General features: G+C 36.5%; 1 protein-coding gene across 1 annotated transcript; it reads left to right on the forward strand.

Moving 5' to 3' along the window:
• The first annotated feature begins 787 nt into the window (after positions 1 to 787).
• On the forward strand, positions 788 to 25,361 carry LOC118801586 (protein NLRC3-like). The gene is made up of 8 exons (XM_036561944.1): positions 788 to 904; positions 998 to 1,079; positions 2,682 to 2,736; positions 3,263 to 3,418; positions 3,848 to 3,940; positions 4,623 to 6,414; positions 11,253 to 11,341; positions 25,270 to 25,361. Exons 3-8 carry the CDS (start codon positions 2,691 to 2,693, stop codon positions 25,359 to 25,361), a joined length of 2,268 nt encoding a protein of 755 aa, XP_036417837.1. The 5' UTR covers positions 788 to 904; positions 998 to 1,079; positions 2,682 to 2,690.
• Positions 25,362 to 26,774: the final 1,413 nt, after the last annotated feature.

The following is a 26,774-nucleotide window of genomic DNA, read 5'->3' on the forward strand; positions in this document are numbered from 1 at the left end:
TAGGAATTAATTTCACAGCTAGCAGGTTAATATATAGCTAGCAAATTATTTCACAGTTAGCGGGTTTATATATAGCAAGCAAGTTATTTCGCAGCTAGTGGGTTAATATATACCTAGCAAGTTATTTCACAGGGGTTGTTAAGGAGTCACAGTTTCATGGTTAGTCACAGTGTATGATGAGGTGGTCACCTCAGTTTATTTTTTAAGTACCTTTCTTCACATTTGTCCATGTGAACCTCAAAGCACTGGGAGACTGGCTCTGTGGTTCACTCCTGCTGTAGACACAGGCTGCATTGTTGGCTCTGTGTGTTCCAGGCATTACCTGACATAACCACAAATGACAGTTACTGAATGCATGAAAGAACACAGCACTGTTCCATAAGCAGGTTAAAAACACCTACTTATTGACTTTATCTTGCATTCTGACTATCAACAGGCATTGTCGTGGTGTGCAGCAGGCACCCGAACAGTCACCCAAACAGTCATCTGTTTGGTGCTAATGACTAGTTAGCATTTAGCATAATAAATACATTTTGCCTGCTGTCAAACCACTACTGATAAAAAGTAATGCACAGGATTACTAATATAGAAGTTGTGAAAATGTTCACTGTTCAGATCATTTCAACATTTCTGATTATTTTAATTTTACTGATTATTTGTTGAAGCCCTACTTAAAAATTTTGAATTTTTATGTTCATTTGCAAGTGTTGCATGTGTTTATTTTCAATAGGCACAGAAATATGCAAAAAAGGAAAGAAATGCATTATGTTTTTCATGTTAAATTTGGTGGGACTTCAGTTGTACTTCACTGACTTAGGTTGACTGGAATGTGTTCTGACTGTTTTTTGTTTTTCCTGGTTAAATGTCTTTTAGACAAGGAAAATGAAGCTGAAGCACAGAAAGAGTAAGTAAATGGCCTGGTGTCTATTGTAAGTCAAATGTTCTAGTTATCATACACTGTGAAATTACACTATTGTGACATGTTTATATTCTGTAGTTCTGTAAACTAACCCTGGTCATCTTGATGAAGATGGACATTTCAGATTCTCTCTAAAGACTGAAGACAAAGTCAGAAAAAGGTAAAACTAATCTTGATCATTGATGTAGTGTTTCCCTTTCATATTTGTAAAGTTTTCAGTCTAGCTAGGAAAGCAGGAACTCAGTCTCAAGCAGAGAACTGTTCTCCATTGTAGTCGTGAAGGTCCTAGATCACCTGAAGGCCATTACAAACCCTCTGCTGGATCTGCTACAGTTTGCATACAGAGTTAACAGGTCTGTTGATGATGTGGTCAACTTGGTCCTGCAATTCAACAGTCCTGGAACCTACGTTAGAATTCTGTTTGTGGACTTCAGCTTGGCATTAAATGCTAAAATGCCACAGCTGCTGCAAATCAAATTGCCCCAGCTGTCTGTGGCACATCTCATCTGCCAGTGGATCATGAATTTCCTGATTAACAGTAGACAGCAGGTGCGGCTTGGAAAACACACGCCAGACCCCCGTACTGGAATACCACAAGATTGTGTGCTCTAACCCCTTCTCTTCAGTCTCTACACTAATGACTGTGTCTCTATGGAACCAACTGTGAAGATCTTGAGGTTTGCAGATAACATCACTGTAGTGGGCGTAATAGCCAATGGTGCAAGAACAAGCCAAAATCCAGCACATAATCAGGACATCAGAGAGGATCACTGGATGTATCTGCCAACAATACAGAACATCTACAACTACAGGGTGATGAAGTGCACTCAAAATTACAGCACTTATCGTACTGGACATTTCTAGCCACTTCCACACATGCTAATGGCTTTTTCCCCCCAAGAGCTGTAGCTCATTAACCATAGCAGTCACTTCACACTTAAACTTAAACTAAACCAAACAAACCTCTTTACTGTATTACAGCTACTACTCTGTAACGTAATGTTTATTTGCACAGCCGTTTAGATGTCATTTTTATAAGTATTCTTAATATTCTGTAATATTCTGTATGTAATAGTTATTGCATTATGTGTGTCCTCAGACCTGCAAATGTATAGATATTCATATCTGCATATGTACACATTCACATATTTCTTTAACTCCTTTCACATTGGCTTTTATTATTATTTCTTAATTTTTATTTAATTTATTCTATTTTCAGTTTATTTTATTTTATTTATGGAACAACAGAAAATTACTTACATTAGAAATGAAGTGTTCAGCTGTCCAATGACGTTGCGTGAGCGGCAGTTCGAAAAGATGCGGTGGCTGGCTTCACAGGTCTCAGAGGAAGCCTGTGTTAGCCTTCACCCTCCTAGCGTTGATTAGTATTGTGTGATTGGGGGAGTCCTAACTAGCGGGTGGAATTGGAGACAACTATATTCGGGGAGAAAATTGGGTAAAAATCCAAAAAAAATATAGAAAAAGAAATGAAGTGTGTTTTTGCCCTCACTAGTAAAGTTATTATTTTTGAGATACATATTTTTCTTTAGACAGCAATGATATGTTGAACATTCATTACTGTTTTCTCCATTTAAGAGATCAAAAATGAAAAATGAGAAATGATCTTTTGTAGATACAGACCATCAACTATACTATTCACATGCGGAATCCTATTTACTCTCCTACACCAAATATTACTTCATCTTTTCAGTTATCAAAAAACTCCATTAACGTGACTGCATTATCCTTTTTTCATTTCCAGTCATACAAGATGGCAAATAATTCTGAAGTGTTGCAGGATACAACTGATAAACAAGGTAATATAATATACTTCTTTTCTCCTTTACTCTTTACACTGTCCTGCTCATTTGTTGATCAAGAGGAGTTTATTTTTTTAATAAGATCTGTTTATGCTGTACTCATTTCTCTAATAGATTCAGGTGGTCTCGTTTGAATGAAAAACGTTCATAGTGGAAAATGCCAACTTTCATTTGGTTTATTTATAAAGAAACATGTGTGCTATGCTGGAACCCAAAAGGCTTAAGAAGATTTACAGTTATATGATTTGTTAACAACACAACACGTTCACTAGCACTTCTTTCAGACCCAGTGAAAAGACGAATAGTATTCGTCTTACTATAATGCTTCACAATGTGGTACTGGATGTTCTTACGATAGTGGTATGGACCATAGCGTCAGAGCTGGAAATGTAATGTCAAAGCAGGCTTGCTGACAGAAAACCTTTGGTTTAAATTTGTTTAGTTCTGAGATTTTGTTTCTATCCTGATTCACATCCTTTCTGGAATTTTGTGGTAACACTTTTGTGCCCTCATGTGAACACAGATCAAACTGGCCGAGTCCAGACCACCAGACCTCAGAATGAACCAGTCCAAAACTTCACAGCTCAGAATGGAGGGACAGTCAATGCACCTCTTCTACATGGAAATGAGTTTAACGGACCAGTTTATATGAACTTTGGAGCTGACTCTTCGCACAGAGGTATTTGATATAATTACAGATTAAGATAATACAAATATAATACAAATGTTGTAGTAGGGATCTGTTTCAGTTGTTACTTAGATCCATACATTCTCAAAGAAAACCTCCAGTCGTCTTCTCTGTCAAAACATTAAACACATCAAAGATTAAATCAAAGTTCAAAGTTTTATTTGTCACTGTTATACACGTTACAACTAGCAGTGAAATGCTATAATCTTATCTTATTTGCAGAAAAGAAAACGGTTTTACAGAAACATCCTAAGTTGCCAAAAATATCCTAAATATTTTCTTAACTTTAAGATAAACTCCAGAGCGTCTTAACTTCGGTTTTAATCGTCTGTTTCTATTGTTTTATGCAGTGACAGGCAGCACAGGCATCATAAGTGATGTTTTGTATCCCTTATTCATTACTAATGTTCACTCTCTCAGATGGAGACAGAAATGAAGAGGACACTGGTAAGAGTGCAGCAGCCTCCTCCACTGCAGCTCAGACTGGAGTCTCAGTTAGTGCTCTTACTGCAGGTAAGCTGAACACATCATCATCATCTTCACCAGTGCATGGCAATGATTGAAAAGTAAACATCATGGTGCCCATAATATAAGTCCTTAACATATGCCATTATTCTCTGCATATAGGGTGATTTGGGGTTTGTATATTGTGGGACAGCTTTCTATACAGGGATTAAGCCAGTCATAGACTATGCAGGATTTTGAGTTTTCAATTGAAAGCAAAATATAGTTCATGAGTAAGCTTGTAGGCTCAAAAGCCTTTACATTCCAGCAATCTTGGCCTCACTCTGGCATATATTGACCATGTAGAAAAGTCTATGCTTCTATTTGAAATATCTTCAAAATATACCTTTTAAACTTAACATGTTAGAATGTGTACCAAATCCACCAATTACTGTATAACTTGACTTTCCTTCCTCTATGCTGTACCAAAAGAGAAAATGAAGACATTTTACATGATAGGTATACAATTTAATCAGAAATTTGTGTAGTATGTATCATAGTTTGACTTTCTGTTAAGCCTTATTAGTAAAAAAAAAAAAATATTACTGCCTTTCTGACATATCCTTGTTTTTTTACGGATATAAGTCAGCAGTAAACATGAATACACATAGAATAAAGTCTGTATAATACAATCCTTACTCCCATGTCACTAAAAAATGGAATAACATTTAGTTTTCTTGTTACTTTTTAGCAGCTAAAGAAGATGGAGGTGTAAAAGATGCACTGAAAAGACATTTTGTGGCAAAGTTTGCAAAGCTGTATGACAGGACTTCACTAGAAGGGAGTAATTTGCTTTTCAAAGACATTTACACTGAACTTTATGTGATTGAAGGCTGCACAGGAGGAGTGAACACTGAGCATGAAGTGAGACGGATAGAATGTTTTTATCCCAAAATAGAGGAAATACCAATCAAATTCAGTGACATTTTCAAAACACAATCCAGTCAAAATGTGCTTGGTACTAAAGTACTTACACTGGGAATAGCAGGAGTGGGAAAAACAGCCTCTGTACACAAGTTTATTCTTGACTGGGCTGAAGACAAATGCAACCCAGATTTAGATTTTGTTCTGTTTTTTCCCTTTCGAGAACTGAACGTGATCAAAAACGAACAGTACAGCCTCTGGAATCTTCTACTTTACTTCCATGATGAGTTCTGTAATGCGGATGTAAGTGAGATCTTGAATGATAAGAGTAAGGTGGTTTTTATATTAGATGGACTGGATGAAAGTAAACTTAATCTAGATTTTAATCAAAAGAAACTATCTAATGTAACAAAGGAGAGCACCATTGATAAACTATTAACAAACCTCATCAAAGGAGAGCTGCTTCCCTCTGCTCTCATCTGGATAACCACTCGACCAGCAGCAGCCAAACAGATTCCACACGAATACATTCATCATGTGACAGAAATACGTGGATTTAATGATCCACAGAAGGAGGAGTACTTCAGGAAGAGAATTAGGGATAAAGATCCCAGCAGAATTATTTCACACATTAAAACAGCAAGAAGTCTCCACATTTTGTGTCATATACCAGTCTTCTGTTCAATCTCAGCCACTGTGCTACAGGAAATGTTGAAGGATGACAAAGACATGAAAAATGCTCCTACAACTCTTACAGAAATGTACACACGTTTCCTGCTGTTTCAAACAAGAAAAAAGACTGAGAAATACAGCACAATGCAAAATGAGGACAGTACAGTTCGACCATCTGAGAGAGACAGACTGGGAGTAGAGGGTGTACTGAAGCTTGGAAAATTAGCCTTTCTTCAGTTACTAAAAGGACAACTCATATTTTATGAGAAGGATCTGAAAGAATGTGGCATTGATGTTGATGAAGCTGTAGTGTACTCTGGAGTTTGTACACAAATCTTTAAAAAGGATGAGAAGATTTTCAGCTTTGTGCATTTGAGTTTCCAGGAGTTTCTTGCTGCCGTCTTTGTGTTCCTCACATTCAGTCATGAATGTAACCCACTCCTTCAAACCATAATGGAGAAAATAAAGTGGGTGTTTAAACATACACTGGGTGATCTCCTCAAGACAGCAGTGCGTAAGGCCATGAAGAGTGAAAATGGACATCTGGACCTTTTCCTCCGCTTCCTTTGTGGCCTCTCCCTGGAGTCCAATCAGAGGCTCCTTAAGAGTCTACAGCCAGAAATGGACATCAAAGAAGAGAGCCTAAAAGACATTGTAGACTACATTAAAAGAACGATTGAAAAGACAAAACACTCTGAGAAGAGCATCAATCTCTTCCACTGCCTGGGTGAACTGAAAGACAGCTCTCTTTCAAGCAACATTCAGGAATATCTGAACTCAGGAGATCTCTCAACACAGAAACTGTCATCTACACAGTGGTCAGCTCTGGTGTTTGTGTTGTTGATGTCAGAAGAGACACTAGAGAAGTTTGAGCTGAAGAAATACAGACCATCAGATGAAGGACTGAGGAGATTACTGCCAGTGGTGAAAAGCACAAGACGAGCATTGTAAGTACCATTTTAATTAATGTGTAAAACTGTATCCTAATAGCTACATAATGAGGACATCTTAGGTGAGCTTGCAAGTATCATTTTAACTGGTATTTTAAACTTTTGTAGAAGAAATTTAAAAGACACAAAAGCATTGCACAAAGCTTTGGTGAGCTACAGATTTTTTCTCTGACTTGATTTTGAATGCCTCTATATTGCTGACCAACCCTCAAAAAATGTATCAAATCTCCCTGGGTTATTTTAACTCATTATGTAATTCAAGTATGATTGCTGAAATAAGTAAACCAGTGAATATACCGTGACATGATATAAATTCTAGAGTACACAATAGAAATTGGACAGAATGATAAATATAAAGATCCTGTTTTGATGGTTTACAGAGTGATTTTAATTCTATTTGATCTGAATGAAACAGCAAAATAGACAACAGTTGTGGTCAAACGCTGAAATTTAAGAATTCGAGCGATACTTGCTGCTCTTGAACAGTTAAAATTTACAAATGTAAACTTTCCTCTAAGCACTCTGAGGGGGGAGGGGGGCAGTAAACCCTTTCTCCACATCATACAAGGTTCATTAATCTTCTAGCTGCCAGTTTGAGAAATAATGATTTTTAAAAACAGATACAGTTTTATTTGTTTTGAATATTTTAATAAGACATACACATTAACACATGCATCAAATTAAAATCTACACAAACCACACACAACTGCAGATAACTTGCATTAACCAAACAGAACAATGATATACACAACTACACAATTTAATAAATAAATATACAGTTAGTCATTCACTAGCAGTCAAACTATTTATATATCTACATATAATAATACAGTAATTATTTAAATAATTAATTTACAATGAAATGACGTTAATATTCCTACACGTCCACATGGACCAGCCACTTCTTTAAGTCCACCTCTTTGTATTTTATTCTTTGTCCATTTTATCAGCTCCACTGACCATATAGTTCCACTCCGTTGTTCTGTTTCTCTGCATTCTTTGTCACCCTGTTCTTCAATGGTCAGGACCTCCACAGAGCAGGTATTATTGGGGTATGATCCTTGGTGATGGTTGTCAGTCCCACTCCTGGATGGTGGAGACTTCAATTCCTAAAATAAATGCAAACTTGTAATTTAACCTTAGTTTGCTTTCTTTTGCCTAGCTGAATTATACTCAAGCATTTTTAAATATTTAAATTATGTTTAAAATGCACTCTAAGGTTTAAAAGAGATACATTTTTGTTTTTTTTAATTACAGTACTAATTAAACATTAGTCTTAAGGTCTGTCTTGGAACTTACCTTGTATTTCTTTTTTAGGTTGTGCCACCTTTTTCTGTAGCCCAATTTAAAAGGATAGTCATATCAACAAACAAAATCAAAGTCATGATTTTTTTCCTTTTTTTTTAGGGAGAATAGGTAAAGAGATTAAAAGATCCAACAATATTAAACTAAAATTCTAACCAGGTTAGGAAAGTGCTCAACCTCACAAGCAAATTACTTCTACTTAGTTTTAAATTATGATGAGCTAATGTTACATTTTATACTATAACTGAGCATGCATGACTAACCCATTGGTGGATGCAGGTTTTCATGAGTAATTGTTTTCCTGATTACGGGAAATCCAGGGAGCTCCTGCGTGTTTCCAATGAAAACCTGCAGCGACAGCCTTTGCGAATAAGATTTAAAAACCCCTGATCTAACTGGTGAACCAACACCCTAACTTTCTTACTTCCTAGCTGACAAAACAGTTTTTCTCTCCAGTATACAGCTTCTCTCTCTGTACAAGCCTTTATGAATGATTTGTACGCTGATCAAGTCCCTGAAAAGGGGAAACAACTCATACATGCGAACACAGAGATCTAAATAGCTAGCCATCCAACCATTAGCAATTTAAAGAAAAGCACCGTATAACCCTCATTATTCTGCGAAATCATTCAAAACACGAACAAACGGATCAATGATTAGATTGCGCTACCTCATCATTAGTTAACGATTGACAAAACCTATTGCTAGTTAAGCTACTAGGTCATTAGCCAGCAAGTTTGTTAGCCAACTGGCTACTCAAAACAAGCCTAAAGCTTCAAAATCCACTACCATGCATGCTAATGGATTGGTGTTTTGAAAACTGTAAAATGGTCATTGATGGACCTAAATTGCAAACTATAGGCTATTTGTGTACCTTTAAGACTAGAAAACAGATAAAATACCACAGAAAATCAGAATAACTTGCATTTGAAGATGGCTTCGCTGCTTGGCGAAACGCTTCTGCCTGCCATCTTCAAACAAAATCAGTAGTCAGCCAAACTAACTTTAAAGAAATCAGAATAGGCCATAATGAGTCATGATAGGCATATTCCTAATAAACTTATTTTAAAAAATTCTATATCATTCTATGCTCTGCTATTTAAACTGTATACCTTGTGAGTGTAGTATGAGTGAGATTCTAGAAATTGTCTATTCTGTAATGTAAGTGCATAAAGTCAGCTTCATAATTATTGGCACCCTTGATAAAGATGTGTAAATAAATTCATTAAAAATGTCTTGGTGTTTCATTAGCATATATTCAGGCTGAAACTGAATGTTCATTTACTCTAAGATAACAAAAACCGTTAAAAAGTATTTGAACAAAGCCATGTGTTAATTGTTGGCACTCCTGCACTTAATACTTTATGGAACCTTCATTCACAAACATAACAGCAGTGAATCATCTTCTGTAATGCTTGGTTGGAGAATGCAGAGAATACAAAGCAATTTGAGAACACAAGCAATCTGAGACTCTCCTCAACACAGAATCTTTCCAGATTCTTCAGGGTCCAAGGTCCTCTCATTTGGATTGTCCTCTTCAGCTCACCCCACAGATTTTATGTCAGAAACTTTTTTTTTAATTTTAGTGTGGATTGGAACATTGCCCAATTTGAAGATCTTAGCATGACCCAGTTTTGGTTTTCTGGCAGAGACAGATTTTCAAGTAAAATTACCTAGTATTTATTTGAGTCCATGATTTCATGTGTATAAAAAACAACTCAAAAACATCATGATACTTTACAGTGGGGATTACGTTCTATTCTGTAACAAAAAACCAACTTGCGTGTCTGATGCCAGAAAACTCTACTTTTTTTTATCTGACCAGAGAACCCAGCTCCAGTCAAAGTTCCAGTGGCATCTAGCAAACTTAAGGTCCTTGTGTTTGTGGTTAGATAAAAGAAAAGGTTTTCTTTTGGCACACCTTCAAAATAACTTATTGACATGGATGAGGTGTCTAAATGTAAATCTAAATGTAGTTCAAATGGCCCCAAAATACTGTCATCTTCTGCAATTGTCCAGTTGTGATTCTTGGAGAATTGTTCCCTCTGTTTTTTTATAACATTGCCTGATTTATTAATGTCTACACATTTTGTCTATTTTCATTTGTGTATTCTCTAATCTTTGCCACGTTCATGAATGTCAGTGGCAGTGCACAGGCTTTGGTGATGACAGGAGCTGAGGTGCTTTAAAAGGGCACTTCTGGATCAGTTTCAGTTTCATCAGTTTTTTCAGTATATGAAAATACTATTATAGAAAAAGTTATTCTAATTTTGTAATATTCTGTATGCATATCTGTTTTTACTTATAGAAATTAAAGGTATATTCAGGTCCACTTTTCCTGCACAAACCAGAAACAGACCGGATTCTACAACGTAATATTTGAACACTATATTCAACCAATTATCATATATAGCTCATCAGTAAAATGTGATAAAATATCAAAGCTTTTTCAATAATCCTAAAAATATGTGGCTTGATGACCATCAATCAACGTCAGAATTTGAAAAAAATAATTAATTGAGGTAATTTATATAAAAACTCCACTTCTCCGCTTGATCAGGTCTGTGTATGTGTGTGAGGCTGCACAATGACTGTAACCGTGGCAACATAAACAACCCCTGGCAGCAGGATTCTTCTGGGTTTTGTTCCTTTTTTAAGGCTTTATTTTCTGTCAGGTGTCAGACTTTCATTCAATGTTAGATGTCAGATTATGTACGGAATTCATTTAACCAGGAGTGACTACTTTTGATGAAGTACCGTGATGAAGTAACGTAAAATGATGGAGCAGGGTCAGCAGATGCTGAGGTGCATAGTGCGCAGAGGTCGCCAACTTTCTGCAGAGTCAATTGCAGAAATCAGACCTCCAAACTTCATGTGGCCTTCAGATTAGCTCAAGAACAGCGTAGAGACCTTCATGGAATGGGTTTCCATGGCCGAGCAGCTAGATCCAAGCCTTACATCACCAAGCACAATGCAAAGTGTCGAATGCAGTGGTGTAAAGCACCGCCACTGGACTCTAGAGCTATTTTGACAATTTGACTATTTTCAGTTGTTTTCAAATGTATTTGATAAATACATGTAAACACATATTATATGGTACATTTCTAGATGTAATATTTCCCCATACATTTAAAAAATGTATTTAAAAATGTATTTTGTTAATATGGCAATACATTCTGAAATACATTTTCATGTTAGGAATGTATTTCAACAATAATTGCAGTGTATTTTGGATTCAATCATGCAGCAGGCAGAATAGATGCCAGAATGTAACTGCTGCACAACTTAAGATGGAATGAAAAGTTCAAATAAGAAACTGGTGAATAGCAAGCCAACTTCAGCCTTTTGTAACCATATGTTGCAAGTCAGCAACCGGCTTCCATATACATTTAGCTTGTATGCATATTGAGCTATAATTGGCAGTGAGAACTGCAGACAGATAAGTATGAATGTACTTGAGTGTACCCTATAGGTTTAGGGTTTACTGTATTTTGTGCTTCTAAATTGACATTATGTTATTTAATGTCAAGGTTGGATCATTGCAACCTTAGTGAAGACATCTGTGAAATACTGGCATCAATGTTGAATTCAGATTCACCACTGAAAGAGCTGGACCTCAGTAACAATGACCTGCATGATTCAGGAGTGGAGCTGCTCTCTGCTGGACTGAAGAATTCACACTGTAAACTGGAGATTCTCAGGTGAGCTTCTTTCAGTTCATTACTGCATGTAACAAATATTGTGTCCATGCATAATAAGGAAACTGTTATGTCCCTGTTGAATTGGCTACAGTCATAGCAGGAAACATTGGTATTTTAATGTTGTTGGTAGAGGAAATGCAGTAGGGGTGATCCCAAATAGTTGACTATTTAACAAGTCGATCTAAGGAGCCTGATTCAATTGCCAGTTGCACAGTTGAGTCGTCCAAAAATGTGGTTAAGAAACAAAGATTCATTCCATTCTGGCTATGTATGGGTGCTGAATATCTGATTTACATAGAATTGCTTGGTTTCTCCCAATAAATTATGATATATAGCCTATTTTGGGGGTAAGTGTCAGCCTACTAATAATACTGTTAGTAATAAATCTGAAAATAAGTCATGCACTTTTAATCAATCTCCTCATGCCTGATTCACACATGCTACCTCTGCATGGTATAAGCAACCTGGCAGCATGACTGATACAGCTTGCATGCACTGGCCATTCACACATACACTATATTTCCAAAAGTATTCACTCACCCATCCAAATCATTGAATTCAGGTGTTCCAATCACTTCCATGGCCACAGGTGTATAAAACCAAGCACCTAGGCATGCAGACTGCCTCTACAAACATTTGTGAAAGAATGGGTCGCTCTCAGGAGCTCAGTGAATTCCAGTGTGGTACCGTGATAGGATGCAAAGTCCAGTCGTGACATTTCCTCGCTACTAAATATTCCACAGTCAACTGTCAGTGGTATTCTAACAAAGTGGAAGTGATTGGGAATAAAAGCAACTCAGCCACGAAGTGGTAGGCCAGGTAAAATGACAGACCGGGGGCAGCAGATGCTGAGGCGCATAGTGCGCAGAGGTTGCCAACTTTCTGCAGAGTGATTGCAGAAATCAGACCTCCAAACTTCTTGTGGCCTTCAAGAACAGTGTAGAGACCTTCATGGAATGAGTTTCCATGGCCGAGCAGCTGCATCCTAGCCTTACATCACCAAGCGCAATGCAAAGCGTCGAATGCAGTGGTGTAAAGGGCTGCCACTGGACTCTAGAGCAGTGGAGATTTTCATGGCTTATTTTTCACAGAAAACATAGTTTCCTCGTCTATTCTCTAATGACTGTGGTAGCCTAAGTTGCACTATTCAATTTTGTGAGACCATCAGAGCAGCATCTTGACTGGGCTCTGCTTTACATAAAGGACTGCATAATTTATATTATCACAAATTGTGGCTCATAAGATAAATGTACAGCTACATTCACAGTTTACACTGCTCACCCAGCTTGTGTTGATCAAAACACTGTCTGCCCATAGAGCAGCCATGCTGCCACGCCCTCACTCTTACTTGCCCACTTGATCACCATAAAGCAGACTTTTCAAATAATGAGTGAGAAAAAAATAGAACATGTATTGTTATAAAATAAATTCTTATGCCAAGTGAAGAAGACAAATAGTTCAATTCAGTGTTTCAGTTCTTTTGTCTAGTGTGAAAAAAAATGTAAGCCAGTGTCACAAATAAGAATATGGATCAACAGGTGTTGTTACAAAGCAGCTTTACAGAAAAATCTGGGTGCAAGCTTCCATGAGCAAGCCAACAGCAACAGTGGCAAGGAAAAATTCCCTAAAAGCTAGAGGAAGAGACCTTGAGAGGAACCAAGACTCAAAAGGGGAACCCATCTTCTTCTGGTCGCTAGCAAAACAAAAATGTGAGCAAAATGAACAGAGAGTAAGGTTTAACCAGTAATATAAAATATCAAAAACAGAGAAAAGGTAAAAAGAAAACTGCCTTTTATTGGACATAAATATTTAGGTTAAGCAGTAATAATTGATGACTATTGTAGAGGATTACCAATGAGAAACAGATGTGCAAAAAAACAGTCACTGTTACCAGTGAAAACAAGTAACTGCTGCTGGATATCAAGTTCAATGACTACTGTTAGAAGACCGCTGTCAGATGTTGATCTGTTAATATGAATATGGGAAGCACTCAGAGTATTGTGAGGCAGGGGAAGCGATGTCTATCAATAAATAATTTGAGTCTGTGCATGCAGCAGTATCATCAGTAGTGTCAGTGGCATGCAGGTGAGGCTTTGTGCACAGCTTTGGACAGCACAAAGCTCCATGGTGGTCAGACTGGTCCAGAAAGTGTTGAGCAAGGGGCACCCGATCAAGGCAGATGAAGAATAGCATCAAAACGCAAGGATTGGCAGATGTTCAGTTCTTGTGCCCCTCCACTCCACTGTCAACAAACTGGAGTGAATGTGTGAGACTAGCGGGACGATAGCACTAACACTCTCAGTTTACCATAACACTGTATGTTCATGAACCCCCAGGTCTGCACACTTTATCTAGTGGGAAAAAAATAATTACCAAAGGCTTGATTAAACAAGTAGGTCCCAAACACTGACTGGAAGGTTATTCCAAAGCTGGGGGCTTTGTATGAAAAGGCTCTACCCCCTGATGTAACTTTATTAATTCTAGGCAATAATCGTAAGCCAGCACCTTGTGATCTAAGCAGGCATGATGGTTCATAGTAAGAGAAGTTCACTCAGGTACTGAAAGACAAGGCCATTTTGAACCTTATATATCAGTAAAACGTTTTGCACTCAATATGGAATTTAACTGGCAATCAACGTAGATTTGTTAATACTGGGCTAATATGGTAAACTTTCTAGTTCTTATAAGGACTCAGCTTTCTGGTTTCAGCATTCTAGACTAACTGAAGCTTGTTAAGGCTTTTGCTGGAACATCCAGACAGCAGGGCATTACAGTAATCCAGCCTTGAAGTAATAAATGCATGAACTAACTTTTCTGCATCCTGTAGAGACAGTGCATTTGTTAATTTGGCAATATTGTGGAAATGTAGGAAAGTTATTCTAGTAGTATTTATTATGTGTGCATCGAAGGACAGATCAGAATTGACACCAGTGTTGTTTCACAGATGTAGCTGATGCAACTGTAAAATTGATGTTGTGTTTACTCATAGCAGTACCCAGTGGTAGCATATGTGATGCAAATAATAAAGGTCCTAATACAGAGCCTTGTGAAACCATACTTTACTTTTTTATGAACAGAGGATTTGCCGTTTACATTCACAAACTTCAGGTCAATCAGTCAGGTAAGAGCTGAACCAGGAAAGAGCTATTCCTATTATATAGGTTATCTAGTCTGTGTGGTAAGAAAGAGTGGTCTATCATATCAAATGCCACACTAAGATCAAGCAGAACCAGCAAGGATGGCGTCCCAGTGGCATAGCCACAAAGTTGCAATTAATCATATAGGGATATAATTACAAAAATTGTGTTCATTATAAATATAAATTATAAATATAAATGTGTTCATTATGTCCATTATATCCATTAAATTTATCCAATTGTTAGACAAGCTAATTGTTAGACAAAGTTAACACTTCGCTTTTGCCAAAAAACCCAGAATTTATTGATGCAAGCTTACTAGATTATCAGAGTTTGCTAAAGGGCTAACATAGCTAACAAGGTATCCTATGAAAAGGCCCTTTCATGTAAATTTAATTTTCTTATAGTCCATATAATCTGTGTAAAGACATGACGTTTTAAGTTTCCAGATTTTTGTGAGCTTCATGCATTCACATATATCCGCCTATTTCAGGCAGCCAGTTAGAAAAACTGAATACTCTATGAGCTTATTGTTTTTTGTAATTGTACACTTGTTGCAAATTTAATGCCTGCAACACAATTAATGCTGCAACATGTTCCAAAAAGGTTGGAACAGGAGCATGTTTACCACTCTGTTTCATCACCACTATGTTAACACAATTTAATAATCATTTTGGGATTGAAAGCACCAATTGATCCAGTTTTAAAAGTAGAATTTTCTGCCATTCTTTAGTTATAAGCCTTCAGCAGCACAACTATATGGGGCTTTTATTACCATATTTTGTGCTTTGTAATGCACCAAACATTTTCAGTGGGAGAAAGACAGGTCATTGTAGCATCTGCATGCAGTCATGCTGTTATAACATGTTCGTATTGTTTCTTGTCGTTGTCATGTTGAAATAAGCATGCACATCCCTGAAAAAGACATCATCTAGATGGCTGCTTCAAAATGTGTATGTCTTTGAACATTAATGGTCTTTTCACAGATGTGCAAACTGCCCACTAATACACCCCATACCATGACATACCCTGAAGAAGTCAGCAGCATTTTGGGATGTTGTTGACTTATGGCTTCCACAGTGCAAAGTACAGTCTTAACTTGCATTTGTGGATGGAATGCCAAACAGTGTTTATTGACAACAGTTTGTCAGAGTATTCCTGAGCCCATGCAGTGATATCCATCACAGCAGCATGCTGGTTTATAATGCTCTGCTATCAGAGGAATTAAAGGTCATGGACATTCAGTCGTGGTTTTCAGCATTTATACACAGGATGCCCATGAATAATTTGATGATATTATGCATGGAGGGTGAAATAGCTAAAATGCTTGCAGTCTCTCATTGAGGAACATTGTTCTTGCACTGCTGCATTATTTGCTGTTGTTTTTTTTTCACAATGCCAGGCTCTACCCTTCTTTGCTCATAAACCACTAGGCCTTTCTTTGACATTTACCTTTATACCCATGCATTATTGCATCACCTGTTCAAAATGTTGTTTTCTTTTTTTATTTTTTACATTTACATACTTTCCTAGTCTTACATTGACCATATCAACATTTTTGAAATATTGCAGACATCAATTTGTTTTGTTTTTTTTTTTGTTTTTTTTTTCAAATACAGATCAAAGTAGATTTAGAAATCACTTCTTTCTGTTGTATTTGCATTTTTCCTACTGTCCCAGCTTTTTTGGAATTGGGATTGTACATATTGGTCTTAAAGACATGGGAGCAAAAATGTTCTGTTAATTTCTAAGAGATAAAGAGAAGCTGGAAATGGTCACAGGATGTCAAAATGAACTGGCTGGAGTCAAGTGTGGGGGGAAAATGATAATGCTATCACCTTCTCAGAAGAAACAATACAAATCAATCCTCAAAAGTACATATAACTGCAAAATAATACAGTTGACACAACAAGAGAACAACATATGTTGGAATATAGAAGAAAACACTGGTGGAAGTACATATACTTTCTCTCACTTGTCGCAACTGCACATGGAAGGAAATGACATTTGCTAGTCCCAAATGGAAGAGAGAAAAATGAGACAGGTTGCAGCTAGCCTGCTCTGGTCGACATTGGATAGCAAAAAATAACACAACAAGAACAATGTGAACAGAGAGTAAGGCTTTACCATGAATTTAGAACATTAAACCAGAGAAAGTGGAAAGGATAAAAAAGAGTTATAGTGAGAAACAGATCTGTGGAAATCAGTCATTGTTACCAGTGAAAAACAATCGCTACTGTTAGAAATGTTTCACAAAGACAACCATGAACATCAGTAACTACTGTTAAAAGCCTGTAATGATGATCTGTTAGTATGAATATGGGAAGTGCTTGTATTGTATTGTGTATTGTGAGGCAGGGGAAGCAATATCTATTATTAGATATTTAGTGAGGCAGGTGAAGCAATGTCCATGATTAAATAGTTTGAGTGTGTACATGCAGCAGTATCATCAGGACGATCAGTGGCATGCAGGTAGGGCTTTCTGCACAGCTTTTGACAGCAGGATGCTTCATGGTGGTCAAACTTGATAGTGATAAGCAGGGGACATGTGATCAAGGAAGATGAAGGAACTATTTTTCATGTAAACTTTATTCTCTGTTCATATTGCTCTTGTTATGTTGTTGTTTGCCATCCAGTGTCTACCAGAATAATGTGAATATCACACAAGTACCTAAAACAGAGCCTTGAAGAACACCATACTTTAATTTTGTTTGAAAAAGGATTTGCCACTTCAGCAATCAGTCAGGTAAGATCTGATCCAGGAAAGTGCTATCCTTGTTTCTCCTACAAGGTTTTCTAGTCTGTTTTAGTAAGATTGGGTGGTCTATCGTATCAACCTATGCAATGCTAAGATTAAGCAGGACCAGGCAAATTACATTTACTTGGTCAGAGAATAATAAGACATTGTTGACAGTTATCACCAGTGCTGTCTCTGGACTATGATGAGGCCTAAAGCCAGACTGAAATTTTTTAAGTATGTGATTCCTACACAGGTAGGAACTTATGAAGTTGTTGTGCTACAACCTTTTTCAAAATCTTTTATAAATGGAAGATTTGAGATAGATCTATGATTTGATAGCTCACAGAGATCAATATTAGGCTAAGAGAGGAGTTTGTCATTGACAAAAGATGTTTGGTTATTTCTGGCAAAATGTTTTGAGTAAATTTGTAGGAATTGGATCTAATATTCAAGTAGAAGATTTTGAGGAGTAAATAATTGTAAGCAACTAAGGTAAGTAAGGTAAATGATTCCAACCTTTCTGCAGTAGTTACATTGTACTCAATATCTGGATTACCTTCATAGGGCAGGTTTTTAGTGGTAAATTTGTGTGTTTTGATTTTTTTTTCCTGACCATTTCATTGATCAGGCTTTGAAATTGAAGAAATTCATAAAATCATTGCTGCTGTAGGCTGATGGTATCTGGAGTTCTGTAGCTGTTTGGTTTTTGGTTAACTTAGAAAGGCATACCCTTAAAAGTAGACCAATTATCTACAAAGCCCATATTGTTTTCTGAGCACAGTTTGGACAACCAGCATTTTAGCAGTCATAACCTGCTGTACATTTCGGTGCCACATCAACACCAAGTCACTTTTTCACATGAATGCATGAATTACTAGGTAGGTTGAATTCAGTGAGTTCAGTGAATACATTTTAGTTTGTAAAATATAACACATTAATAATTTATGTGGGACTGAGTAACTGGACATGCCAGTGTGGTACAGCATTTGCCATGCTGCGTTCCACCATGTTGGGGGACATTGTACAATTTGTATAGTGGGCATGGATAAGCCTCAGAGGACCTGGCACTCCAAGTCAAACTGCAAAAGAAAAGGAGAAATTTCAGAAACTGAAGAACATACACTATATGACCAAAAGTATGTGGACACCTCCTCTATAGTACTGAGTTTAGGCGTTTTAGCCACACCCATTGCTAACAGGTGTATAAAATCAAGCTCATAACCATTTTGGCACTTTTATAGGATGTGACCTTTTCCACAAGTCAAAAAAAATTCTGCCCTGCTAGATCTGCCCCGGACAATTGTAAGTGCTATTATTATCAAATGGAAGCGCCTAGGTGCAACAGTAGCTCAGCCACGAAGTGGTAGACCATGCTAACTCTCAGGGACCGGGCCACTGTAAAGCTTTTAAAAATCATGTATCCTCTGTTGCATCACTTACTCCATAGAGAGGTATTCCATATTAATGCCTGTGGTTTTGGGAAGGGATGTCCAACAAGATTATATAGATATAAAATATATATATATATATATATATATATATATATATATATATATATATATATATATTTATACCCATGCAAAAATTTGATTTATAATGATTTTTTTATTTGACTACTATGTTTCTTCTGGCTAGAAATGACATAAAAATGTGATAAAAGACTGTAAGATATTGTGCTATAGATAGGAATAAAAATTAGCTATTTCTATGTTTGTTTTTATATTTCTATGTGCTATGTGCAAAATTATGCATACCCTTTCTCAGTAATCAATGCCAAAGTATTTTTCACAGCAATTAACCAGTTCTAATAAAACGGTTGCTAAGAAGATTTTTTGCATGTCTGCACAGGGGTTTTGGACACTCCTCTTTTCCACGTGGCATATTCCAGAATCTTCCTTTCCTTTTGTCTTAATATCTGACAGGTCAAGATTAGACTTTTCCCTAATATGTATTACAGAAGCAAAGCTTAACTTAATTTATTTTGTTAACCTACTCAATCAAAGTCGACTAACGACCACCGTGCCATTTTTGTTACCACACAACCGATAATTTGTGCAAAGCTAAAATGTAAACGCATAATCAAAATAATGTTAAAAATGTTACAGCTATGGTTACTGTTATACAAAAGGACAAAACAAAACTAAAGCGACTTGAGTTGAAACTTGAGATGAAAAATACTATGTTCCACTTGCTGTTTATCAGAGCATTGTCACTCCTCAGTTTCAGTTTCCATTTCCCCAAATGCTTTATCCAAACTGTGAGCTACACATTATTCCTTCTAAAAAACAGACACACATTCAACTTTGCCTCTTTATTCAACACTATCACTGCAATATTTTATTCAACATATGAGGCTAAGGGGGCAGTGGAGATAAATAAATATAACATCATTATGCTAGTAGTGTGCTATGCTGCTTGTCAGAGTTGCGTAAAAATGTATGGTTCAAATAGACGTTAGGGCACCACTGGGGTTTTCTTCAAGTTAGAACAGAATTTAGGAAATTTGTCTAGTTAGGATGTTTCTGTAATACTATTTGCTTATCTGGAGTTATGATAACATGATGAACTCAAGAACAGTTTTGTTTTGTCCTTTTGTATAACAGTAACCATAGCTGTAACATTTTTAACATTATTTTGATTATGCGTTTACATTTTAGCTTTGCACAAATTATCGGTTGTGTGGTAACAAAAATGGTGGTCGTTAGTCGACTTTGATTGAGTAGGTTAACAAAATAAATGAAGTTAAGCTTTGCTTCTGTAATACATATTAGGGAAAAGTCTAATCTTGACCTGTCAGATATTAAGACAAAAGGAAAGGAAGATTCTGGAATATGCCACTTGGAAAAGAGGAGTGTCCAAAACCCCTGTGCAGACATGCAAAAAATCTTCTTAGCAACCGTTTTATTAGAACTGGTTAATTGCTGTGAAAAATACTTTGGCATTGATTACTGAGAAAGGGTATGCATAATTTTGCACATAGCACATAGAAATATAAAAACAAACATAGAAATAGCTAATTTTTATTCCTATCTATAGCACAATATCTTACAGTCTTTTATCACATTTTTATGTCATTTCTAGCCAGAAGAAACATAGTAGTCAAATAAAAAAATCATTATAAATCAAATTTTGGCATGGGTATAAATATATATATATATATATATATATTTTTTTTTATCTCTATATAATCTTGTTGGACATCCCTTCCCAAAACCACAGGCATTAATATGGAATACCTCTCTATGGAGTAAGTGATGCAACAGAGGATACATGATTTTTAAAAGCTTTACAGTGGCCCGGTCCCTGAGAGTTAGCATGGTCTACCACTTCGTGGCTGAGCTACTGTTGCACCTAGGCGCTTCCATTTGATAATAATCGCACTTACAATAGCTACTGCTAAGTTTTCAGAGTTCAAAACACTTGAATATAGCTTTATAGCCTACCTCTTGTGATGTGAGCAGCTACAATGCGCAACTGAGGTCCTTTACCAAACTTGCAGTTGACTAGTATCTGATTAGAAAACTACTGCATCAACTATTCTCAATGTATAGCTGAATAGAATGCTCCTAAAAAGGGTAGGTAGATTTATATTTACATATTACATATAACACTCAACTGGTTCTCCAGGTTGAAGTCTGTTCTGGAATGAGTCTGCTCTGGAAGTAGTTTTTTTTTGCAAGAGACTGCTTTGAGAAGAATTGTTCACAAAGTTATGTGGTTCCAAACATTGATGCCATCTTAAGTGCATGCTTCCTCAAATGGAGAAGTTCATTAGCACTTATATTTTGCTTGTAGAACTTGAACAGGTTCATGTAGCTGTGCCTGGCCTTTAGCTGACAGTTATTTTGAAGTTCAGTGACTTGTAGCTGCATGCACTCTGGTACATCAAATGCATTTATGTTGGTTCTAAGTATGGAATCTCATTTGTCTCACTCCAAGTGAATACATCACTCTATACTGTCAGCTTCTTATTAATTTAATTTTATGCACTATTGCATGTTGTGGTATATTGTCCAATACTTCTGAGAAAATACTATTATAACTTAGAAAACTTTTTTCTTCATAGGAACATCATATTTTTGCTCAACAAAACATTTTATTACCTTATAATCAAGTTTTTCTTATTTTGTTTTCAAAATGGTAGGGCAAATATATCACACATTCTTAAATTTTTATTATGTCTTCATTATTATTAGTTTCATCTAAGTCTGTCTAAATGGAAACTACACGGCAAGTATGAAAACGTGAACACTCCCTTTAGATTCATGGTGTTCGCTGAATGAGAAGCCATGAATAAGGAGCTACCTTCAGCCAGTGAAAAATGCAGCACATTAGAAGCCAAATGAATCTGAATCTGCAAATAAATAAGTAGCTAACTTCAGCCTGTTTGGTATTGTTAATTCAAAGTTAATAAAGCAAAGTATACAGCCAATGGGGACAGGTATTTTCAAGTGCCCTGGACTGCTGGAGCCTGTCTGAAGTCTTTGGTGCTGACTGCAAGGATTTGGCCCATGTTCTGTAAAAGCCACTCAACTTTAAAATTAGGACCTAGTCACCTGTTACTGCACCATCCTCAACTAGTAAAATTGGAGTGGTAGCATCACACAGTGATGTTACAGTTGTAACTTGATTGCATTTCAAGGTGATTTGTATTCAATTCTGACACAAATTCAGCATTTAATTTTTAAAAAGCAAACCTACATGTTTTTCTGTTAAGAAGTCGAGTGATGTTAAATTAATCCAATATATTCTAACTTTTCATTCTGGCACAATTTCAGCATATCACTCTGGTTTAATCATCTTGTGTACATTGCATTAACTTTTTCTTTTTTATTGCTTTTTAATGAGGCATATATGTTTGAAGTACCTTATGATTTTAAGCAAAATATCTGGGCCTTGATTTAGTTTCACAGTGGAATGTATTCAGTTCTGACACAAATTCATCATTTTGTTTTTTTAAATACAAATCCTAATATATTGTCTTGAGTAAAGAAGTCAAAAGACATGAAAACTATGTAATTGAAGGTTTGTTTTTCAGTTTGGCACATATTCTGCATGTCATTATGTAAAAGCAATACAATATGTACATTGCATTTCACACTTTACATAGTGAATATCAATTTTGCACAAGTTCTTCTCCATATTATACAAGTGGACTACCCTCAAAATATCTGTTTAGCTATTTTAAATACACATGAGAAATAAATTTGCAAGGTAGCTAAGTTCTAGTATGTGAATGTTAGTGCCTCTTTGCAGTGTAACAATGTCAGTGACACCTTTGGGAATGTATTTTGTTAAGAGGACTCACCTGTTACTCTTTAGCTTTAAGATTGGTGGGGTGCACAAAAGTAAAGAGTGAACAAATTATAGATATTACACTACTGCAGGCCTTTATGTAATTTTCTGTTATATATACATTTATAATGAGTGTTACATTTACTCTTCCTCTCTCACAAATTTGCTATGTGTAAACTCAGTAAACAATCCTGTAAGACTCTGCAATTGGTTTTACAATCAGAAGCCTCTTTCCTGAAAGAGCTGGATCTCAGTAATAATGATGTGCAGGATTCAGGAGTGGAGCTGCTCTCTGCTGAACTGAAGAGTTAACACTGTAAACTGAAGGCACTCAGGTCAGCTTTATGTCAATTTGTTGTGAAAAAAAAAACTCAGAAAATATCGCAGGGAGATTTTATAAATGTATTGAATTCATCATGTAAATTACGAAAATAGAGATGTAAATGTATATTTGAATATATAGCAAAATCAACTATATTGCATTTTAAAAAGAAATGTTTATTTTAATAATGCAATTTGTAATGTGTGAGGCAGGTCTGTACTCTGTGCATTTCTGCAAATCTAAGAATCTAAGTCAAAATCTAAAGCAAGAACAGGGAGATAGGCATAGCATAAACATACCCATGCTAGAAACTAACAAAAGCAGACCAGGCTCCAAAACAGAACAAGCTAGAAAATACTAGAGAACAAGACACACAATCTAACTAGGAATATGAAGCTTAGAATAACATGTAAAAGCACATGTAAGACTTTGAAAGGAAGAAGAGACACATGACCAGAACTGTATACAGGGTAAATTTACCAAAACTGAGACATCAGGTAAAGTAGCACAACCTTTTTTTAAAGACTGGAACCCATTCAAATGTAACTGTCATAATTATCATCAAGCTGTTTTTCATTCAGCATTTGAATTTCTTGGTCTGGCATCATCATCGCCATGGTCATAATATGAAATCATAAAATGAAGTCTGATTCCACCAAGCACAATTAATGGACCAACAAATTAGAAAAATCTTTATAAATGAAGATGAAACACTAATATATTATTATATATTCAAGCCAATATATATCATTATAAGTCTAGATATGCATCTGCACCAACATGCCAAAAGTTATGGGATGGCAATATGTCAATAAATTATGAAATGATATTACCTCAGAAGATGGCCTGGGAATGCCACACTTGTTTAAGTTGTGATGTGTTGTCTTGTGAGTGAGAATGAACACCAGACGGATGGGAAATTCCATTTCTGAACTTGTGTGGGCATTTTCCATTCCTTCTTTCATTCTTTGTGTACTGAGAATACATCTTAGAAGGTGATACCACACACAGTGGAAAGCATAGTGGCTGCCAATGGGTGCTTAAATATCAAGACAGCATCAGGCTAGAATTGTCCGGGCAAACAGACAAGTGACTCTGGTAGAAATCACATTCACATTGAATGCAGGAGGTTCCATATGCATATCCTGCAGGTCAGTGCAGTGTTCTTTAGCTTCCATGGGATTTGGGAGCACTAGACCCACTAGAGTGATTCTCTTAACACCACAACACCGGACACAGCTCGGTTTGACCCGCCATCCTTCGAAATGCGTGGAAGACAAGCCTCAAGACTTTTCTCTGTACTGGCACCCAGGGGGTGGAACGAATTCCCACTGGCTGTCTGAAAAGTAAAGTATCTCGGTCTTCAAACACAGACTGAAGACACAGCTCTTCATACAGCACTTAAATGAGCACTTAATTAAGTATTGATTGTAATGTATTGTACTGCACTCAGGACCGGCTTTCTCTATAACCTACTGGTAACTAGCAAAGATACTTTGTCTAGATAGACAAAGAACTTCTTGTAAGTCGCTCTGGATAAGAGCATCTGCTAAATGCTGTAAATGTAAATAAGCTCCTAATTGCACAATTGCTTGTTCTTGATAATGAATGCATAGAGAATGTGAAACTGTGTCCTTCATTGCATTTTTAAAAATAATTTTATTTTAAAAATAACACTGATTCTACTCCCCAACAAACCACACATAATGACTTAAATACTTAAAATAAATTTAGATTCAAGATTCAGATTTAAGATTCTTTATTGTCATTGCACATGGTACAACACAATTTGGCAGCAAAAAAAAGATTCAACTAGAAATAAAGCAAAAATGTAGGCTAATGTAAAAAATAAAATGCTTAGTTACTAAAAGAAAGACTACATAATTTAAAATAATATAAAAAGGTATCAATAGAAAACTAAACTATAAAATGATGTAAAATAAAATTATAAAAATGTAAAATAAGTAAAATAAAAGGGTGTATATAAAAGAATGTAACAGCTATGGACATTACACATGAGGGTATTGCACATATGTGAATGGAAGTGTTTTCTATTTAGAGATGCAGTGCAGTTTATTAATAAATATTAAGTGCAAATGAATGTAAACATCTTTTAATATTGCTTGAGCATGTTCAGAAAGGTGCAGATAGACACTCTATTCCTGTGTTGCTGGTGCCTGGATGGCAGTGTACAGTGTCAGCGTTGGGCAGTGTTCAGTTCTCTTACTGCACTGGGGTAGAAGCTGTTCTTAAGTGTGTTTGTCCATGATGTAATGGACCTGTAGCATCTGCCTGAGGGTAAAAGGTCAAACATATGATGACCAGGATGAGATGGGTCTTTCAGTATGTTAGCTGCCCTGCTGAGGCAGTGGGACCTGAAGACCTCCTTCAAGGAGGGCAGAGAGCAGCTGATGATCTTCTGGGCTGTGCTGATGACTCTCTGAAGGGCTCTCTTGTCCACTGCTGAGCTGCTGGTGTACCATGTGGAGATGCTATATGTAAGCACGCTTTCAATGGAGCAGTGGTAGTAAGACACCAAAAGTTTCTCTCACAGGTTATTTTTTCCTGAGGATTCTTAGAAAGTAGAGTCGCTGCTGTGCCTTTTTAATTAATGCTGTGGTGTTGGTGGTCCAGGAGAGATCTTCAGCAATGTGTGTGCCCAGGTACCTGAAATTATGTACTCTTTCCACACAGTCGCTGTTGATGTATAATGGGTTAGGTTTTGTAGAGTTCCTTTTGAAGTCTATGATGAGTTTTTTGATTTTTGAGGGGTTCAAGGTGAGATTGTTCTCTGAACACCATAGAGCCAGTCCTTGGACTTCATCTCTATAGGCTGTCTTGTCTCCTCTAAAAATAAGTCCAATCACTGTTGTGTCATCTGCAAATTTGATTATAGTGTTGGTGGGATGGGTGAGGGCAGAGTCATGAGTGTAGAGGCTGTAGAGAAGAAGGCTCAACATGCACAGTGGTGCGCCTGTACTGAGTGTGATGGTGGTGGAGAGCTAGGGGCCAAGTCTAACAGTCTGAGTGTGGTTAGACAGGAAGTCCTTGATCCACTTGATCTTTGTAAAACATTTGATGTGTTGGTGAATTTTTGGGAGAACTGCCTTTAAATCTGTGTGATTAAAATCTCCAGTGATGATATGGGCTGCTTCTGGATAGATACGCTGTTGTGGACCAATAGCACTGAGCAGGGAATGCTATGCTAGCGTTAGCATCTGGTGGAATATAGACAGCTTTTATACGGTGAACTCAAGCTCACCGTAAAAGGGTCTGCATTTAAATGTTATGTACTCCAGATCAGAAGAACAGTGTCTGTCTATGATTGTAGTATTAGTACACCTGTTATTATGTATGTAAATGCAAAGCCTCCCTCCTTTGCGCTTACTAGAATCTTTGTTTCTGTCCCAACATTGTGCTTTGTGGCCTACTAGCTCTATAGTTTCATCTGGAATGAGTGAGTGTAGCCACATTTCAGTTATTAATAGAATGAACCAGTCATTTCTTTATTAACATTAATTAAAATACAAAAAAAAAACATTTATCATAATTGAAATTGTTACATATTCTTGACTTTAACAACAGGCATATAACTTACCTCCATAACATATTTCATATGGCCCCTTTAGCTGACCTTAAACTAAGCAAGTGGCAAATAGCCTTTATCAAGAGTAAACATGCAATAGGATAACCTTGTTCACTTTCTGCAGACTGCTAATACAGAATACATCTTGTTTGCTAACTTTAGTTTGGCCTGCTTTAGTCTATGTGATTGTTCTCATTAAATAATGGCTTCAACCATTTGAATTTTGAGCAACAAATTCAATTGATTTCTCCAGACATTCTGGATTTAACCA

This window comes from Colossoma macropomum, unplaced genomic scaffold, assembly GCF_904425465.1.
Source record: "Colossoma macropomum unplaced genomic scaffold, Colossoma_macropomum, whole genome shotgun sequence".
In the NCBI taxonomy this organism is placed as follows: Eukaryota; Metazoa; Chordata; class Actinopteri; order Characiformes; family Serrasalmidae; genus Colossoma; species Colossoma macropomum.

What these genes read in the sequence shown, in the direction of transcription:
- LOC118801586 (XM_036561944.1), top strand. Translation starts at nt 2,691, where the DNA reads ATGGCAAATAATTCTGAAGTGTTGCAGGATACAACTGATAAACAAG. An exon ending in GGATACAACTGATAAACAAG is followed by an intron (nt 2,737 to 3,262) that starts GTAATATAATAT and finishes ATGTGAACACAG; the next exon opens with ATCAAACTGGCCGAGTCCAG. An exon ending in ACTGAAAGAGCTGGACCTCA is followed by an intron (nt 11,342 to 25,269) that starts GTAACAATGACC and finishes TCAGTATGTTAG; the next exon opens with CTGCCCTGCTGAGGCAGTGG.